At 42.3% G+C, this 21292-nt stretch overlaps 1 protein-coding gene across 1 annotated transcript in view; it reads right to left on the bottom strand.

The window, feature by feature from the left end:
* The window catches only part of PNLDC1 (PARN like ribonuclease domain containing exonuclease 1), a 28944-nt gene that overhangs the window by 4432 nt on the left and 3220 nt on the right, over window positions 1-21292 (bottom strand). The window contains exons 2-16 of the mRNA XM_056853307.1: window positions 19079-19136; window positions 18903-18976; window positions 17034-17067; window positions 16821-16944; window positions 14706-14794; window positions 13721-13821; window positions 12146-12225; window positions 11333-11470; window positions 10403-10472; window positions 10053-10138; window positions 7269-7324; window positions 6335-6399; window positions 4747-4800; window positions 3937-3979; window positions 1402-1501 (exon numbers count right to left, since the gene is read on the bottom strand). Of these exons, the coding sequence (XP_056709285.1) occupies window positions 1402-1501; window positions 3937-3979; window positions 4747-4800; window positions 6335-6399; window positions 7269-7324; window positions 10053-10138; window positions 10403-10472; window positions 11333-11470; window positions 12146-12225; window positions 13721-13821; window positions 14706-14794; window positions 16821-16944; window positions 17034-17067; window positions 18903-18976; window positions 19079-19136 (1172 nt within the window). The remainder of the gene's footprint in view (window positions 1-1401; window positions 1502-3936; window positions 3980-4746; window positions 4801-6334; window positions 6400-7268; window positions 7325-10052; window positions 10139-10402; window positions 10473-11332; window positions 11471-12145; window positions 12226-13720; window positions 13822-14705; window positions 14795-16820; window positions 16945-17033; window positions 17068-18902; window positions 18977-19078; window positions 19137-21292) is intronic.

Raw genomic sequence — 21292 nt, 5'->3', positions numbered from 1 at the left:
TGGAGATCTCCCAGAATTATCGATATACCATTATAACTATAAGAGCTCATTGGTTCTATGAATTCTCAGTTTTTAAAGTAAATCTCTAGCCCCCTCTGATGCAGACCTATAAAGGGACAGATATACTTCTACACAATGGAAGGAGCTAGAAACTTACTTTAAAAAAATGAAAGCTGAGAATAGACAGAACCAATTACACTTAGTGTTATTAATAGTATGTTTATATAATAATATGTTGGGCTTTTTTAATTGAAAAAGCCCCGGGGCGGGTGGCCAGTACTGGGGGACTGGGGCAGGGAAACTCTACAGAAATCTGCCCTGTGGTAGCACTGTTGCCACGGCGCTGAAGATATAGATCTGGGTAGTGCAAGTGTGTGTGTGTATGTGTGTGAGAGAGAGAGAGACAGAGAGAGAGGATTGATGATAGAGGATAGATAGATGATAGACAGATTCCTATCTATCTATCATCTATCTGTCTAACATCTGTCTATCTATCTACCCACCACTTTAATGGTGGAAGAAAGGCAGAATATAAACGTAGTAAAGCAATAAATGAAAAGTTAAAATCAAGAATAATTTTAGCTGTCTCTAGAGTCCAAGTGTCCTCGAAGTCCAACTTTAAGAAACAAGAAACTCTAGGTTGCAAAAAGCATACTGCATCACTACCACTCTTAAGATTCCGGAGAGAACTGCTAAGGTTTCTATGCTCCAAGATCTGAGCTATCCTAGCATAGCCTTAAGGAAGCTGTACTGAACACCCAAACACTCTTGCATCTTTTTTCAGGCACAAAATTCCACAGAAGGAGGAGGGGGAGAGAATCCAAGGTAGGCATGCATCTTTAATTGCAGCAAGCATTTCTATCTATTAAACTGACAGGTACCAAACAGTGTGGCAAGGTGAAGAGAAACCTTTCAAATCTATCATTTGCCTTGTCTCCTAAAGTTAAGCATCAAACCAAGCCACAGCCCCACAATGCAACTCATAAAACTACCATTGTGGCAGCGTGGTGTAGCGGTTAAGAGCGGTGGAGTCTGATCTGGAGACCCAGGTTTGATTCCCCACTCCTCCACATGAGCGGTGGAGGCTAATCTGGTGGACTGGGTTGGTTTCCCCATTCCCACACATGAAGCCAGCTGGGTGACCTTGGGCAAGTCACTCTCAGCCTCACCTACCTCACAGGGTGTCTGTTGTGGGGAGGGGAAGGTGATTGTAAGCCGGTTTGAGTCTCCCTTAAGTGGTAGAGAAAGTCAAAATATAAAAACCAACTCTTCTTCTTCAGTCCCTTGGGAGACAGACTAGCCCAAGGGCTAATCCCCACAATTGACTAGCCCATAGACTAGCCCAAGGGCTAATTCCCACAACTGCTAATCTAGAATACGTTCATTATAGTCTCAACTCACAATTTTATGAACACGAGCTCGGACAAGGTTCACCTGGTTCACATATGCAGCCAATACATCAAGGTACTGAGAAAATGAGGAGGAAGTCCTTCCTGGATCACTGCATTGAGAAAAATAAAAAGGGTTCTGTGGAGAATGATGTCACAACAAGCACATGACTGAGTTTCCCATTCAGTTGAATGGACAGGGAAGAAGGGTTAACACACGTCAGGTTCTTTTTTCTGTAGTTTTGTATTATTGTTTGTCTTCTTTTAAATCCTTTAAATAAATCCTGCTACTTGCCTCAAGGCAAAAACTATTTTATAAAAACACAAAATACGGATAATGCATAACAGGAAGCCAAAGCATGACAATGAAAAATATCCTAGTAGCTCTTAAATTAACAAAATGCTCACCTATTTATACTCTTTCTCTTATTTATACTAAATGTGTCAGTATTTACTTTTAATTGGACATAGAACATGGGGAAATATGGAATCCCTCCAATTTCATGCAGTTAAGAGCCATCTTAAACATGGTCAATTTGGTTCATGCTGGAAAATACAGCTAAAGAAATAGTTAATTTAAACAACTTGCTCCATTAGCCCTGGCATACAAAACAAAACTCTGCATGGGAATTCTTATGAACACCTAGTTGTTGAACTATTTGAAACACTTGTTCGTTGTATCCAAATTGTTGCTAGTACTTTTGATGACTCTGAAACACATGAACTCTACAGTGCTTTAGTGCAGCCTGGCTTCTTCTGAAGCGCTGCAGAGTGGATGTGTTTCTGACAAGATAAATTGAAGTAGACAGCAGTCAGAAGAGCAAAGGAGGTTGTATAATCCTAACAGCAAACTATTTGCACAGAAATATACGTCTTGTCCCAATAGTTCATTCACAGTGTTGGCCTTTTAATCAAACACCAGCACAGCCAAAAGGGAAACCACTTTCTAAAACAGTTCTCAATTCCTGAGGCTAAGCTCAACTTTGGAGCGATAGCTTAGGCACTAATCCTTGGGCCGCGATTGGCCCAGGACCAGCTACACGGGTTAATGCACCCGGAAGAGAGTGGAGACAGTCCCCACTCTCAGTCTGCACCCTTGGATAAGCCTCAACTCTGAATAAAGACTACTGGGTGGAATGTTGTCGTGACAAATGGTACCTTTAAAAAACCAGGTCCAAAAAAAGGGGGGATAGAAAAACAAAACTTAACCCTAAAAACAGAATTAAGTACCTAGAAGGTCAAGAAAAAAAGCAACTGACAAGGCCAAAGATATAATTAAAAGCTAAACCGTTAAAAAGTTGTCTAAGTACACATAAGTTTAATACAAGTTAAAACCAAATGATCCTAATGACTCCTTGCAAGGAGCCTTCAAAACACATATATTAAAATAACACAATTGGCGTAATATACAATTAGACATACAATCACATAAAGACCCTTTGCGTTTCACCGTATTTGCCTTCTTCAGTGGTCTAAAAGAAACTAGCACACCAGACTGTAAATTACGTATCAAATTTCTACAAATCTTTGTGACTTTTGGGTGTAGTATTAGCAAGGTCTCAATAAATATAGAACTGCAGAGCTTCTGTCTGTTAAAGGCATCTTTAGAAATGAAACTTACAGCCTATCTTTAACAAAACATCCAAATCCCACAGTCAACAAAGTGATATGAAAGATTCCAGACTTTCATATCATGTTGTGACTGTGGGATTTGGACGTTTTGGTGTGCTAGTTTCTTTTAGACCACTGAAGAAGGCAAATACGATGAAACGTGTAGGGTCTTTATGTGATTGTATGTCTATGGTTTGCGTATGCTTGTATGTTTAATTGTATATTATGCCAATTGTGTTATTGTAATATATGTGTTTGGAAGGCTCCTTGCAAGGCCATATAGGAGTCGTTAGCATCAATTGGGTTTAACTTGTATTAAACTTATGCGTACTTAGACAACTTTTTAATGGTTTAGCTTTTAATTATATTTTTGGCCTTGTCAGGTTTGGTTTTTTTTTTTTGCTTGACCTTTAAAAAACCACCATCTGATTCACAGCTGATCAGCTATGGCTCAGCCAAGGTTGGAGCAGGACCACACTGGAGTAGGGCCTAGAGGCTCCTGCTCCCTCCTGTGAAGATGCCGCTCCTCCTCTTATTAGAAAGGGACGCCACAGTGGTTGCAGCACTGCCTTCAAAAGGGAAGCGAGGTCTCACTGGCTTCCTGCTCTAGGCTTAGGAGAGGAGGCAGCTGTGGGTGAGCTAGAACCCCCTTTGCTCTCATCTGAGGCCATGTGGGGGGCTGAGATGGCAGAGCGATTGGCCCAGGATGTGGTCTGTGACAGGTGACTTTCACCATTCTGGAGAAAAGTACATCCACACTTCTGCCAACCATTCCCTGTAAGTTTAAGCCACTGGAACCTTTGCTTTGAATTACTGCCGTTTAGAATTCTTGATCTTATGTTGCTGTTAATTGCTTTAACTTGTGATTTGAAACAACTTTTTCAAATATTCTCATCATCCATTAAAAATAAAGTTGAAATTTCCAACCATTACTTACCAAGAGATTCTACAAAGGAGCAAATGAGCTGTTTTCAGAAGAACTAAAAAAGAAATAAACTCTATGGATCATATTTTCACCAGTATGTCAGAAAGAGAGGAAATGCCCCCCACATACAAATAATTGTGAAAACTGTGCATGGAGAAATCCCACAAAAGGTTGCCACTCTTTTACTGATATTCAAAAATAAGAATTTGAGTTATCCTTAATCTATCTGCTCCCAAAGCAACATAATCTGTCCATCAGTCTTTCAAAATATTTCTAAGTGATCCCCATGACCAATCTTCATATTCAAAAAACCTCTCATCTGCTCTTCCATCTCTCCTTCTGCAGGGGGAAGAACTGTTAATTTTCTAGTCTGCTTAAAGCTGCTGAGGTAAAGAACATCCCCAGAGCATTTTTTTAAATTCAGCCTTACAAGATGGAAACGTACATAGAGTACCCCCAACACACATACTCTTTGCACAGATTTTATCTTTTCACAGAAGAAAATGGACAGAGGATACAAGCAGTACATTTATTATGTTTTAAGTACATGACATTTTGTTCTGAAAGCATTTATCACAGATCTTTCCTTCCCCCCCCACCCAACACCACAAAAAGGTACATGTCACGTAAACATTTTCTGCAGGTTTCATGCTTTACGACAGTGAAAGGCAACAGGTCATGAACGTTATAGGCACGCAGAACTGAGCAAAGAGTTTGTCGGTTAACAAAATTAGGTACCTGTAGAGCCCACACACTGAATTCACAAAAGGCCTAAAGAATGGGTTGCTTTGGACTCTAGAAATCAGAAAATCACAGCAATACCTGATCCACAGAGAAAGGCATCATAGGCGGCCTCGTGAGGAGACTTCTTTGTTGCTGAATGCATGTCAACAAAACAGAAAGGGTAAAATCTCTCAGGACAGCCAATGGAAACTCTTTTGGATCAGAGGCAGTTTTACAGCATCGGGCTTCCCTTTCCTTTCCTTACAGCTCCCCATCTGGCCTAAACGGCCATAATGAGGGAATCATTGTCAGGGTGCCATTTTAGTTTCAGTTAATTTGAATTTTAAGGTTTATATATATTCTAGTCTACTTAAAATTACATCCAGGCTACGTGTATAAAGTATATATAAAACATAAAATGAATTTCATGTTTAGACTTGGGTCCCATCCCCAAGATTTCTCATGATGTATGTTAGAATTGAGCCTTACTTCTTAGTATCTGCTACCGATTCAGAGGGTTAAATCGCTTGGTTATGGCCTAATGAAAATATAGTAAGTCACACACACGCACAAAAATAGACAAAACCCTTTTGTCTTAGTCAAACAACCGTTACTCACTAAATCGGGGATAGGGTTCACGGGAGGTAAAACAAATAAATTCTTTCTACATCTCTACAGTTACCTATACTGCCAGATGCTTCTTGCAGGCACTAAGCTTAAACACAAGGCATTTCTAGATATAAGAATCGCCCCTCCATCCTTCCAGGTTGATGGTCAAAAGTTATCTAGGACTGTGCTTTCACTACTAAACAAAAGATATATGGAAAGAACAGTAAAATGCAAATTCACTTGTGTACGGCACAAGCGGCATGTCTCCAACGGATGCTCTTCACTGACCAAATGCTAGATTAACATATTACAGGTTACATCATACCTTTGAGCTGGTTAACCTCAATATTAACCCTTGCCTGTCTGAAATGAAACAAAGCTCGCTACCTAATGCTCAACAATGTATATATGGGAAAATTCCAAAATATTCCAAAATACAGAAAGATGGACCACTTCTGGTGCCAAGAGGTCCAGATAAGGGATATTCAACCCATAATGATAATAATATGAGAAGCCTGGAGATTGAGCACAGCCTGTACAAGAAAGATTTTTAAGCCATTTGATATTAAGCTCCAGTGTGAGGTCATGCCCACCTGGCAGAGTCCTGAATGGCTGGTTCTGTAGTTTAGGGGTAACAGCAGTAGCAGGGGTTGCTCCTTTGAAAAGACAGGTAGGTACATTCCATACCCCTAGCTGCAGCTTCCCCATAATGACATCACTACTTTGACCTTGCAGACTCTGCATGCAGATATCATGCTAATGTTGTGGATTGCTTGTAACACGCACAGGAACTAGTGCAGGGCAAGTGATTTAGCATATGTGCACTAAAGGGGGTCAGAAGTGCATCCACATACACATATTCTCTTCCAAAAGCTCAACATGGCATGACCCACCATGAAATCAGCGAACGAACAGTAATCATAAAACTTACTCAGACAATCAGCCTGATCTTCATTTCTAAATCACTTGTTTTGTGGTAAGACTCAGTAACAGTTTGTTTTTCTAGGGACTATACTTCTTCATTGTAGCAGTTTTTGGTGGATACCTTCTAGGAGCTACTTTCTGTAACTAGACGTACCATATCTGAGGCAGTCACTTGCATGAAAAACCTCTGGACAAGAAGCATTTGTGGGATTCATGTCACTGTGAAGAAGAAGAAGAGTTGGTTTTTATATGCCGGCTTTCTCTACCACTTAAGGGAGACTCAAACCAGCTTACAACCACCTTCCCTTCCCCTCCCCACAACAGACACCCTGTGAAGTAGGTGGGACTGAGAGAGCTCTAAGAGAGTTGTGACTAGCTCAAGGTCACCCAGCTGGCTTCGTGTGTAGGAGTGGGGAAACCAACCCGGTTCTCCAAACCACTGCTCTTGACCACTACACCACACTGACGCTCAAAGGTATCCATTGTCAAGCTTCTGTTCCTTATTGTCCTTTTCCATGACAGTAGTTTAATCTATTTAATAGCAAAATGCCCACCCCCTGGATGATAAAAATCTCAGTAAGTGACTTGCTGCCCTCTATTCATACCCTTAAGTCTATTCAGCAGCCTGAATAGCCCAGACGAACCAGAGCTTGGAAGCTAAACAGGACGGCCATAGTTAGTACTTGGATGGGAGACCACCCAGGAAGACCAGCATTGCTATGCAGGGGAAGGCAATGGCAAACTGCCTCTGAACACGTCTTGCCTTGAAAACCCCATGTGGGGTTTCCGTAAGTCAGTTTCTACTTGACAGCACTTAATACTTAAGTCTGTTTGGGGGAGGGGAAAAGAGGGAGGGGCCTGTTTCACTTTGCTTATTCTTCTGCCTATACACCGTCTGTTCCTTGTAGAACTCTAAAAACGAAACAGAATGCACACTTACATTCAAATGACAGGAATTATTTAACTTTTGGAAATCTTAACTGCCAATTAACGTGGAAAGAAGTGATGCTTTTATTAAGAATGGGAAACTAGCTGCTTTCCTTTTCAGGCAAGCCTATATGGAAAAAAAATGTATCTATAGGGCTCACCTGCACAGCACTTCAAACACCTCCAAGAGATTAGAAGCTTGAGGAAACTGACATTCCTGTTTAAAAAGAAAAGACACTTACAGATGCCATGGATTTCACAAGAGCTGAAGTACTATTCAATGAAAAAGAGAAAGCTAGACATAAATGCCAGTCACATGTGCCTAAATCTTCCAATACCAAGGCTTCTTGTATGCATTTGTCCTTTCACCTCTGATGCTCCCATCCTTGTGTGTGTGTTAAGTGCCGTCAAGTCATGGCGACCCTATGAATCAATGTCCTCCAAAGTGTCCTATCCTTAACAGCCTTGCTCAGATCTTGCAAATCGAGGGCCGTGGCTTCCTTTATAGAGTCAATCCATCTCTTGTTGGGTCTTCCTCTTTTCCAGCTGCCTTCAACTTTTCCTAGCATGATTTTCTTCTCCAGTGACTCTTGTCTTCTCATGTGTCCAAAGTACGACAGCCTCAGTTTAGTCGTTTTAGCTTCTAGGGTCAGTTCAGGTTTGATTTGATCTAAAACCCACTTTGTTTTTTTGGCCGTCCATGGTATCCGTAACACTCTCCGGCAACACCACATTTCAAAGGAGTCTACTTTCTTCCCATCCTTACTCTCCTCAAAAAGAAAGCAGGATTACTACACACTTTTTTTTTTTTTTTACAGTTTCAGAGGGTAGCCATATTGGTCTGCAACAGAAGTTAGAGCCAAGTACAGTGGGCACCTTAGAGACCATCAACATTTGGTGGGGGGGTATCTGATTAAAGAAGCGTCAACGCTTGAAAGCTTATACCCCCTCAAAAAAATCTTGTTGGTCTCCAAGGTGCTACTGAACTCAAATCTTATTACAGTAATTTATAAGTTCAAAGTATTGCCCATAATAGCGTTTTCTTAGGGGTCACTCTACACTGAAGATCACCTTTTGAGTTTTGAAAATACTGTGGAGTCTGCATAAGAAGCCCAGTTTTTCTAATCCACCTCAGCTGGTACCACATGGGGGTGTGGTAACCTACAAAGCAGCCCTCACAAACAGGACAGGGCTGTCTTTTGTGAGTGAAGCCTCAAACACAGTCCTTGTTCACTCTGATCTGCAGGGCAATGGTGCCTGGATATACAGTATACAAACTGGAATTACAGCAGTTTGAACAATAAGCCCTGAACCATCAAGGGCGTACACAAGTATGAGAATGCCAAGCAAGTTTTAGAAAACTTTGTCAATTTTCATAATATACTTTGTTACCTTAAAATGCTTTCTGAACTTGGCAGGGAAAACCATGATCAGAGTTTCAACTCTCTTATAACTTCTGGGCCAACGGTTTGCTGAATAAGCCTTACCTACATATGGCAACACACTAGTTTGGCAGAGTCATAAAACCAACAATAAGGAGGTGCCAAGTTGTTTTCTGTTGCCCCAGGTCAAACCAGAACCAACGGGTTGAAATTAAGTTTCCGTCTAGACATTAGGAAGAATTTTCTAACAGGGTGGTTCCTCAGTGGAACAGACTTCCTCGGGAGGTGGTAAGTTCTCCTTCCGTGGAGGTTTTTAAGCAGAGGCTAGATGGCTGTCAGCAATGCTGATTCTATGTCCTTAGGCAGTTTATGAGTGGGAGGGCATCTTTGCCATCTTCTGGGCATGGAGTAGGGGTCACTGGGGGTATGTGGGGGAGGTAGTTGTGAATTTCCTGCATTGTGCAAGGGGTTGGACTAGATGAGCTTGGTGGTCCCTTCCAACTCTGATTCTATGAAGGTTACTGAAAACCATGGTCTTCAAGAATCACAGATCTGTGAGCATTTATCCTCTTCTGAGAATATGAATGACAGAAAAATAAAATGAAGTAATTCATTGCTGCTTGAATTCATGGGGAGAAGTTATTCAGTTTCTGACAATAACTGAACGCTTTTTTGTTGTTGTTGCTGTCAAGTATCAGGTGACTTATGGCAACCCCACAGGGCTTTCAAGGCAAGAGGTATTCAGAGGTGTCCCAAAGTTACCCAGCAAACTTCCATGGTGCAAGGGGGATTTGAACCTGGGTTTCCCGGGTCCTAGTCCAACACCCTAACCACTACACCCCTACTAATCAGTAGCATATATACAAAGGACCACCAAAAAAAAAAAAAACTATCTTCAGCAGGTGACAAGTCAGGAAAGATGAGGCAATGTGGGCTTCCCTTGTCAAAGAGTTGTGGAACATATGAAGCTGCTGCCTTGTGTGTGTGTTAAGTGTAACCAAGTTGCTTCCGACTCATGGTGACCCTATGAATGAAAGTCCTCCAAAACTTCCTATCATTAAAACCTTGCTCAGGTCTTGCAAACTGAGGGCTGTGGCTTCCTTTAGAGAGTCAATCCATCTCATGTTGGGTTTTCCTCTTTTTCTGCTGCCTTCAACTTTTCCTACCATTATTGTCTTTTCCAGTGTCTCTTGTCTTCTCGTAATGTTACCAAAGTACAATAGCCTCAGTTGAGTCATTTTAGCTTCTGGAGACAGTTCAGGAGTGATCCGACCTAGAACCCACTGATTTGTCTTTTTGGTGGTCCACGGTACCACCAAAAAGACTCTCCTCCGACACCACATTTCAAAGGCATCTACTCTCCTACACCGAGATAAACCATGGAGCCATCTAGGCCAACACTGTTTACTCTGAGGTCTTTCCTAGCACTGATACATGAAATTTTAGAGACTGAATGTGGGACTTTATGTGGATGATGCATCTATCTTACCAAGAGCTTTTCTCTTGACATCATGAGGGAGTGGGAGCTTTGTGGACTAAATGAAAGTAGATAATGAAAGTTACCTTCCAGATGGCTTTTGCTACATTCTTGGTGTCTATAAGAATAGGAAACAGGATGTGTATGTTCTTTTTAAACTCCTCATAGACCTCTGAAAATATAAGGAAGAGGGGTGGGGGTGGAGTCAGTGCTTGCTTGCTACTGGGCAGGCACTGTAAGTATAACAGATCCTTTAAGCAGAGATTATGACTAAGGAGCAGTGATCACCACACCACATTCTGACATTTTTCTACTTGGTTTTTCACTGCTCAGCATCTGCGCAGAGACCTCTGCTCAGCAAACCACAATGGAAAGAATCAGTCAAAGGGCAGGGGGAGTCACAACAGATCTTGTGACCGGTGCTGAAAGACATTACCAGGAAGGGGGTTGTAAAATTTGTCATGTAGATGCAGAAGATCCATCAGCATATTGTGTCCCACCAATGGCTAAAAAGAGAAACAGATAACATTGTCAAGAACATCATAGTACAACGATGGTAAATAAAAAAAGGCTTGTTAACTGGAGGAGGCATACAGCTTAGTTTCCATTTGTGTCAGTTTCCTACGCACAGCGCACAATCTAGCATAAAATCCTAAATACAAGACATTTGCACTAATTCTGCATCATAGTGAGAAAAGTACTGCCAGAGGGCCAGAAATTCATTCATTTATTTTTGTTATGTACAAAATTTGCATCCCACCTTTTTGCCCTTATAAGTGCCAACATACATGATAAAACTACATTCTAAGACCATTTAATATCAACCTGGCCCCAAACATTGGTTAGGATTAGGAAAGAGGGATCATTGAGAGAATGCCAAATGAACCAAAAAAGACCTCACCTGCTGGTGGAAGATGGCAACAGAAGGAGACAGATAAATCTCCCTGGGGAGAGAGTTCCAGACCTTTGGTGCCATGACCAAGAAGGCCCTCTCCTGAGTTGCCACTTCCTAGTCTAAGAAGGCAGCGGCACCCAAAGCAGGCCTCCTAAGATGACCACAGAGGTCAGGTGGGTTCATAAGGGATTAGGTAGTCTTTCAGGCATGCTGGTCCCAAACAGTGCAGGGCTCTGAAAGTTAAGACCAGCACCTTAAATTGTGCCCAGAAATAAACTGGAAGCCAGTGTAGGTGGATCAAGACTGGATTGATATGGTCCCTACAACCCATATGGAACTTCCACATTCAGCTTCACAAGGCTATTTAAAGTACCAGCTTGAGAAACTCATTCTGTTAATTAATTGTATTCATTTTTGTTCCTCTCTTGAAAATAAATATTATTACAGACGACTCCAATCTCTGGGATTTACCTTTTTGGCCTTCACAAGTGTCTGGAAAAGATTGGTAAAACCCCTTGCTGAGAGAAGAATTTGCTCTCTTTGGCAAGAGTCATAAAAAGTGTTTTCTAGCAGCCAGCGACTTCGTGGACTTATCTTCTTCACCATTACCTGAAACAAATCAGTACTAAAACTCAAACAGGTGGGAGGCTGGCAGTTGCCAAATTTATTTCCCAGACAATTAAGATTAAAAAAAAAATGAATTTCTTTATGGGCTAGTTTTCTTTTTTCTTATTTTGATCCCAGTGTGACCCTGTTCAGGGCCGAATTGGCCACGTGAACAATATTACTAAAGTAAAGTAGACAGGTGGAAGAGAAAGTTTTTGCCCCAAGTATATACACTTATTTTAAAAGTAAGGTGGATAAGAGATTCGGCAGCAGCTGTAAATGTTAACACTACCCATTAAAAGAATAAAAAAAGCAAACTAACGCACAAAAGCAGGTTTACTCAGATAAATTGACACTGTCCTTTTCAGGTTGTTGAGGCACCACAAATAACTAGCACAGGTATATGCTAGGAGTCAGGCTAGTAACAGCTGTGTTCTTATCGGCCTAAAACAGTCAATTTTACTCTGCCACCAGTGGCCCAACGGTTTTAATGTATAGCATCAACGGAAATACTAATATACATTCCTTTCATTCACCCCTGCCAAAGATTTAGAACAACTCACAAAGATCCAAATATGGAAACCTATATTGTGGAATGGACAAGAAGTATGGGTACTAATGCCTTTCCCGGTTCTCAGGACACTGGTACCACCTCTAGATGCCACAGTATTAACTCACTTCTTGACTTCCCAAAGGGACTGTCCAAATATCTTGGAGAGCTTTTCTTAAAACCAGCTGTATCTCAAACATCTGGAAACCTACCAAGAAAAAATAAGACTGGGAAAAGAACTATGCATGATACAGTTATGCTTGTACTTCAGCAAATGTGACTTTTTTTCAGGAGAAGAGGGACGGGAACAAGACCCTCCCTGTTTTAGCTCAGGGTTAGAATAGAAATTTTATTACAGTCAATGACCAGCACAAATAAAATAGGTAAGTTACCCATTTAGTCGTCTAAAAAAACATCTGAATAAAACATCCTGGTTCATTAGTTAGTAAAATGTATGAACCACTTGGTAAGAAAAGGAAAGCACATATAATATAACGGTTTGCCTTCATTTTCAAAACTGCTGGTTAGCACAGCCTCTCCTCCGTCGTATGTCAATTGCAGCGGCACAGAATCTAGCAACTGAATACGTTATATCTGAGTTGACATCTTGTAGCAGGGATGACATATGGAACTGCCCGTACCGGCTGGAAGATTTATGAATTAGTGGTGAGATGAACCTTTCTCTGATAGCTGTATAATATTGACAATGAAAAAGAACATGTTCAAGGGTTTCTATATATCAAGAACCACAGGGGCATTTTCTCTCCTCATATGGCATCTTTCTGTAGTGGCCTTCCTGGATGGCTGACGGGAGGACTTGGCATCTGGCCAGGGTGAAAGGTCTTTGATGTTTTGGAATTTCAAGTCTGCTTAGATACTCCATGGGAGTAGTAAGGTATGTGCAGGGTTCACTAATAATGAAGTGTTATGGCAAGATCTGTTTGACGCTCTGTGACGATTATACGTTGTTTAATTGTTGCCTTAGCCAGATCATAGCCCATGTGGGTTAGTACCTGCGGTGTAAAGCCTAATGTACACATTTTATTTATCACTGCTCATTTCCATGAGGATTGGAAATCATCCTTAATAATTAAAGGAGCAAGGCCTTGAGGTTGGCAGGATAGCCTGAGCCAGGTATTAATTGCAACCATCCATATTCTGGCCTCAATTCGTGTAAGGCAAGTTTAGCTCAGGTTTTTTTTGCTGCCAAGTCACAGCTGACTTATGGCAACCCTGGTGGGTTTTCAAGGCAAGAGAGGTTCAGAGGTGGTTTGCCATTGCCTGCCTCCATGTAGCAACCCTGGCATTCCTTGGAGGTCTCCCATTCAAATACTAGCCAGGGCCGACCCTGCTTAGCTTCTGAGATCTGACGAGATCAGGCTAGCCTGGGGCTATCCCGGTCAGGGCTTTAGCTCAGTAGGAAAGTGAAAATAAAGTTTGAGGTATCATGGCTTGCAGAAATTTTTTCTTCACAAGAAATTAGGTTTGTTGATATTATTCCTTATTATATACAGGGTAGAAAAGCTTAGGTACAGATGTAATTCCTTATCTCCAAAAGGTGCAGGCATGGAGCAAGTAACAGGTTAAAAAAAAGTTACAGGCCTGGGGGTGGGGCAGGATGCAAGGGGAAGAAGAGGTTGTTAATTCATGCAAGGAGTTAGGGGATGTGAAGTAGAGGGGTGAAAAAGGCATACACTTCCTACCATATATGTCATGCAGAACCATAGACTCTCCCTCTTCTGCTGACGAAACCCAGCATGTTACTTTATCAATCACTTCTTTCAGCTTGTCCTTATCCGTGACACTAGTGAGAGTATAGTAAGACAAATGCACAGAACGTAATTCCCAGCTGAACTCGGTCCCACTCCCAGGGACCCCCCAGCTCCTCTTTACAGAACCCTGCTTGCAAAACCATTGCCATCAGATGGGAAAGGTTGTCCAGGAATACATTCCTGCTACTTTCTACTTGCAGCAACTGGCCTGATACTTTCCATCTTTCAGAAACTGGTAGAATCCATAAGCACCAACTGCAAGAACCCTCACCAATAACCAAAGCCACTCCGCCTGCCCACCCCCCACCCCCCACCCCCCCAGCATCTACAGAATTTCTTCATGGTGTTCCTTCCTGATATTTGCATTTCGCTGACTTCATTAGCAGAAATGGGAGACACCAGAGCAGCAACCTAGCCAAGGAGGAGTGAAGCATGGAAAAAGACAGGGCAACATTTGTATCCTGTCTTACTTCTGGGGCAGTGCTTCCTCTTTAGAAACTCTAAGACATTTATGAAAGGCCACTTGCCCTAGTGTATGCTCTTCTAAGCTTTCTATCACCACTCTACTGACCCAAACGTGGGCCATGAAGCCTGTGAAAGTGGTCCCAGGCTTTTGCAGTTTTATTGATTTGTGAATGCTTTTTTGTAAAAAAAAATGGAACACCGTGCTATGTAAATCTGAACTTGTGGGTCACCAAACTAAAAATGGGAACCACTGTTCCAGAGAACTCAAAGTAGTACATAAAAGAAGAAGTGAGAGACAGGGTAAATCTTTGAGCAGTAAGTTCATGCCTGAGTAGGCTGGGTCTGGCCTAGAGGACATTCTCTGACGTCTCCCAATTGTTTCCGAAATTCACACACAGCCCAGAGGGAAAATTCAAGTCAATACAAAATAATAATATAGAAATAGTTTTACCTGTGGACAATCCAGTCACCAGAAAGAAGCTCTTGCTGGAGTTTCTTTTCTCGTGCTTCGTTCATGTATGGGATCCCATCCTTAAGAAACTGAAAAGAGAGTACCGTTACACAGAATAGGGTCTCTATGCTAACACTTATGAAAACCAGAGTCACTTTTACTGAATTCTTCTATTAGGCCACACACCAATGTTTATGCTATAAGGCAGCACTTCAGTTAAGAGTCAAAATTTCAAATGCAGGATACTCCAATAGCTCCTATTGCCTCTGTCAACAGAGCAAAAGAACAATAATCACATGGAGAAGCAGTTTTCAGTTATCTCATAACTGACACACAAATCTTTTAAACACAGAGAAGATGCCTCTACCTTTGAGAAGCCTCTGTTTGGGAAGCCTCTCCGTAAGACATTTCTAAAGAGTTATTTACCCCACTGTCTGCTCTTAAAGCCCTCTATCACCATCGTTACACAATTTGTATCCAAAAGATGCTCTTCAGCATGAGGATCCTGTTTTGAGGCAACCACATCCAGGGCTTCTCAGCATAAAAAGTGAACTGCATTGTGGAAATGAAGAGGACAAACCAACACCTTTTTTCTTTTAAGAACAGTAAGGCAATAAATAGCTAGATCAAAAATTGTAGACCTTGTGGCTATAAGTAGGAAAAAATTGACTGGAAATTAAAAACCATCAGCACTCAAATTATTAGAGCAACAGGAGGCCTGCGCATCAGCAAATACTGGTGCGTTGTGCAGAACCATAACCCCCCTGCCAGAGTTCCTACTCCACATCTCTTGACCGAGCTCCAAAGCCTCCTCCTCTCTCCATCGGGGTAAAGCTCTCCAGGAGCACTTTCCTGGAGACTTTGCTTCCTCACCTGGACTACTTCCACTCTCTTCCTTGTTTTCTCCACCTGATACCTAGCACACAGGCTCTCTGCTCTCTACGCTCATGTGCTATTCAACCTCCCTGTCCGGAATGCTGGCAGAGACAAGGGCCAGAGGCAGGTAGAGTAATCAGGAAAACAGTCCAAAGTCAGGTACCGTGCTGTTCAAGTCCAATTTCTAAGCAGAGGGGCAATCTGAATTCAAGGTCAGGTTCAGTTCCAAGATCAGGGTAACAGAAGTCCAGAGACGAGGTGGCTGCAAGCAAACAAGTTGCTTCCACACCATGCTGAGCTCATTGCCTGCCTAAATAGGTCTTATCTTAATGCTGACTAGCTGTTGCTCATTAGGCATTCAGGCATTCCTGGTTTCACCATCACTGAGTGTTCTTCGCAGAGCTTGTAGCCTTGCACTTTTCTGACGGCATTCTATTGTGTCCCTGATCTTCCGGCATCTCTGCTCGAGGGGTCTCAGCGAACCTCCAGGCAAGGCCACCTGCGGCTGAATCCCAGACACAGCTGGTTCTCCTGAGCTGCCAGGCTGCACACCCAGTGAGACTTCCTGCTCTTCACACCTTTCACTGTCTGTTGGGGCTGCTCCTCTGTTCTCACCCTGCCGTCTCCCTCTAGTTCCTCTTAGTCTGAGGTGGTTTTGGGAGGCTGACCCACAACACTCCCCATACCTCAGAAATCAACAGTAGAGTAGTGCCAATGGTACCCTGGTCATGCTTGCTATTAATTTGTTCCTTTTCAGCAAGGTTGAAATGCTCTTTTAAAAAGAGACATCCCCCAAGTATCTAGTAACTGGTCCTCCAGGGAGGGACTCCTTCAAAAGGGCATACATACAAACCAGTACTGTTAATGCAGTCATACTTTAATTAAAAACAAAGACAAGAGAGCCAGAGTAATCACTTAAAGAACATACCTTGCTATTAGTGTAACTAAGGAATATTATGGGATTCTATCACAGGACAGTAGGACCAGCAGCTAGGATAGGCATATGGGATAACTGAAGCAGGGGAAGATTCCCAGGTGATAATTAACATGTTTCAAACACACATGTGATTTCAGACTACAAAGTGACCTTTCCACACAATTTAATTTGTAAATACATTTTCAGATTCCTTTGAACATGTTGCATTTTAGTAGCACATACCAGCAAAAACTTGAGATCTTGTGTACAAGTTCTCCTCTACTTAGACTAAAGACAACATTTATCTGTAGCAAAAGATGCACCTTGTTGAAGTCAAAACCATAGTGAGTCAGGAACTTAATACTAAATGCTTGGAAAGAGAATTCAGAATCCATTTGGCCAAATGTTGCAGGGAAGAGGAAAAAGTTATAAGAATGTGCTGTATACCTGCAATAAAAAACAGAAAAGCTAAGGCCACACTGTATCCAGTGACCATCATATAAATATAAACATTGTTAAGAAAATACTTTACTTACTTGTTTGAATTTTCACTAGAAAATATGGACAACCCTGAAAGAAATGTTTTCAAAAATACCAGTTTTACACACATACACACAATATTTTTGCACACTTATTCCTCTCTAGCCCCACATGCATTTATTTTAAAGTTATTTCAGCATACTATTAAAGATGTCACACATTTATCTAACTATGTACTAAACCTTTCAGGGGCAACTTTTGGTCTGGGCACCAAATACCAGTGGTCATGATCAACACAGCCAAAAATCATTAGGATCCTTTTGGAAGGTTATTAAGGAAGGAATGATTTTTGTCATTAACTGTTCACATATATAACAGGAACAAAATATATTATTCTTCACCGCCACCCACCCCAGTCTTCCCACGGATCAACTATGGGAGAGGTCCAAGACCCCATCTTGGCTTTCTTCTTCATAGTCTCCATGCAGACACAAACTGGTTCTGTGCCATGCATCTTCCATAATGCATCTTTCTGGAACAAAAGCCTTAACAGTGCATTTCTGAGGAGAGTTACTCCAGTCTAAGCCCATTTGTTTCAATGTTCTCCTTAGGAATGCACTGTACAACTGGAAGTGAAGGTCCTTCCCAAATATGGGGAATATCCGAGAGTCCTGCTTGTTATTTTCTATGTGGTGGGATATGTTCTCTGTGGTGGGCAATGCCTCAATGACAACCTGAAAAAGAGCAGTTTCCACCCCTGAAACATCTGTTCAAACCAACTATGCAGAAATCCATACACCTGATTTTTTCCTGTTTAAATCATCTACTTTCCACACCGAATAACGAGTTTAACAATAAAAATCTTGCCTTCAACAGCATAACACCAAGAAGCTTTTCTCTTCTTTATTAACTTGGCTCAGAGTTATAAAAAAGCAGAAAGATACTTTTTACTCATGAAGAAGGCAGCAAATCGCTTCACTCAGAAGTCTGTCCAAACTAACTTGTTGGTGCAGCAATAAAATTGACAGAGGGAGGTTTTGGCCTCCGTGCCGTTTGTAGGCATTATGGAAGCTTCTGTTGGCCAAGCCGTGGGACAAGATGCTGGACTAGATGGACCACTGGTCTGATCAAGAATGGCTGCTCTAATGTTCCTTGATTGAGGCGTCAATAAGCGTATCTTGCTGGTATACCAGGTTCTGGTGGTAGGAAGGAAGAAGCTTGCTCTGCTTCTTCAATGCTCTAAATTTTCCAGATTGTTTTAGAAAAACATTTCTCCTTAGTACACATGAACACGTGAAGCTACCTTATACTGAATCAGACCCTTGGTCCATCAAAGTCACTATTGTCTACTCAGACTGGCAGAGGCTCTCTAGGGTCTCAGGCGGAGGTCTTTCACAGCACCTACTTGCCTAGTCCCTTTAACTGGAGATGCCAGGGATTGAACCTGGGACCTTCTGCATGCCAAGCAGATGCTCTACCGCTGAGCCATGCCCCCTCCACAAACACACTACACCGCCCCATAAAGTTGAGGGAGCAGGTGAATAGTTGTATTCATGAGGACCATTTCCACTCCTAACTCCCTAAATCAAGGAGAGGCATATCAGTTCCCAAGTACGGAAACACAAAACTCAGTGAACAACCACCACATACCCTCCCTCCCATGAATGCCAGAACGGTGCTGGGAAAACAGAGTACCCTTAAAGCAGAAGTGCTATTTGGAAATAAATAAATCTGGATGTCCCACAGCAACTCAAGGCATTTGTTTTGTTTGCTGCCTAGCAAGCTGGACCTTCAGCTCTGCACAGAAGCAGGAGATAGAGCAAAAGTAGATCACCCTATTCCTTTTTTGTCATGCACCTGTCCTCATCCCTCACCTGTGCCCCAGGATTTCAGCTTGTCTGATAACAAGAACTAAGATTGCTCACCAAGCTGACACACTGTGAATTGCTGAACGCTCCGTCTAGCTTTCTGGTACCACTCGGCGGGGTAATCATAGAGACTAAAGGGGGGAAAGACAATATTCCATATTGTTCTCTGTGTGGGAATATTTCTTCATACTAGTCCTCTGAATAAATAAACTGACAATGTATCTGTGGTTTACCTGGGCTGTCCACCTGGTGAAAATGCTGAATGCAAGCCCGTGAATTCCATATCCAAACCTGCAAGACACCAAGAATTGTAAAGAGATGGGTCACTTTTCGTCTGCAATCTGGCAATACCAATTATGCAAGGTGGTTAAAGCAATCATGAATATAGCACACACAACTAGGATAATCAGACTCCCAGAGTGGTGACCCGTTATTTGTACTACTCTCATCACATGTCATTGTTCTTTATACTCCCAAGTACATCCCCCAGCAGGCCCTATTAAAAGCTCTTGCATCCTGATTAAAGAAGTCAATCCACTGCATGCATTTAGCTGGCTTTAAGCATCCCCACAGCAGCACTGTCACAATGCAGATTTCCTGTCCTTGTTTCATTTATGTATTTACTTTATTTATAGTCCATTTCTTGTCTCTGAGACTGAAGTCAGATTACAACTAGCAACAATGCAGTAAGGACAGTATAATAGGTATAACCAACAGAATGGTATAACCCACTAAAACAGTATAAAGCATACACTAAAGCAGGATTACAAAATTGGGGAATGAAGTAAAACATTACAGAAAATACGACAAAAAATGGATTACAAAATCAGAGACCAATGGAAAAACAAAACAAATTGCATGGTGTAGTGGTTAAGAGTAGTGGTTTAGAGAGGTGGACTCTCATCTGGAGAACCTGGTTTGATTCCCTACTCCTCCACATGAGTGGCAGATGCTAATCTGGTGGACTGGGTTGGTTTCCCCACTCCTACACATGAAGCCAGCTGGGTGACCTTGGGCTAGTCACAGATTTCTTTAGAGCTCCCTCAGCCCCACCTACTTCACAGGGTGTCTGTTGTGGGGAGGGGAAGGGAAGGTGATTGTAAGCTGGTTTGATTCTTCCTTAAGTGGTAGAGAAAGTCAGCCTATTAAAAATAACAACAGAAACAATGAAGACTACAGTAAGATCCGCAGACATTAACTACATTGTTTATAAAACTGCCCTGCTGAACAGTTGCACTTTATACATTAGAACATTTTAGAAGAAGAGTTTGTTTTTATATGCCAATTTTCTCTACCACTTATGGGAGACTCCAACCGGCTTACAATCACCTTCCCCCTCCCCACAATAGACACCCTGTGAGGTAGATGAGGCTGAGAGAGCTCGAACAGAGCTGTAACTTTGCCCAAGGTCACCCAGCTGGATTTGTGTGTAGGAGTGGGGAAACAAATCCGGTTCACCAGATTATCCTCCACCGCTCATGTGGACGAGTGGGGAATCAAACCCGGTTCTCCAGATCAGACTCCAGCGCTCCAAACCACCGCTCTTAACCACTACACCACTCTTAGCCACTACATTATAACAGTTCCATTTTATGATTGTAGAACAGGGAGTAAAGGAGCCTTCAAGACCTCATCAGGCAGGCCATTCCTCAGGTGGGAGCCAGAACAGAGAAAGCTCAAGCATAGGAAGCTGCTGACCTTCTCCAGTTGCTGGGTGGAACATTCACAAGGCTTTGCTCTGATGAGCATTGTGGCCAATGTGCAGCATACCGGGAGAGGCAGTTTGGCACATATACAGATCCCGGGCCACAAATAGCTTTGTAGGTGACAACCAGTACATTGAACTACACCCGGGAACTAACTGGTAATCCAAGCATTGACCACATTATAGCTTTAATATGTTTACCAAGCCAAGCTCCCCTACAGTAATGGAGATGCAGCGTTCTGTACCAGCTGGAGTTTCAGTGTTGTCTTCACGAACAAAACAGTGTAAAATGCATTACACGGGTCTAGGGGGCATGAATCAGTGTGGCTAGATCAGCGGGGTCCTGTCCTCCATTTTATTCTCAGAACAACCCTGCGAGGTAGGCAAGATTGAAAGCAAGTGTGCCTAGCTCTAGTGAGCTTCACAACTCCGTGGGAAAAGCCTGACACGCTTAACCACGGTCCCGGAAGAAGTCCAGAAACTTTAGTTTAGTGACAGTGCTCAGAAACCTGTGAGACAACTGCAGCAAACCCCCTCCAGAACTGCAGTCCCCCAAATTTCCCAGAGCAACGAAACATCCATTAAATTATGCAGATTAGACACACTTCCAAAGGAGGAAGCCCCATTGAAATAAGTTGGGCTTACTTATGGTTAAAGGGCAGGTGCTACCATTAGGCGAACTAGGTGGTCGCCTAGGGCGCAGGCCTCAGAGGGGTGTAGAACTGGCCTGAGGGGCATAGTT

The sequence above is a fragment of the Euleptes europaea genome, chromosome 7 (assembly GCF_029931775.1).
Source record: "Euleptes europaea isolate rEulEur1 chromosome 7, rEulEur1.hap1, whole genome shotgun sequence".
Classification (NCBI taxonomy): Eukaryota; Metazoa; Chordata; class Lepidosauria; order Squamata; family Sphaerodactylidae; genus Euleptes; species Euleptes europaea.
Note: the sequence above shows the minus strand (reverse complement) of the source record. Positions and strands in the feature narration are given on the sequence as shown.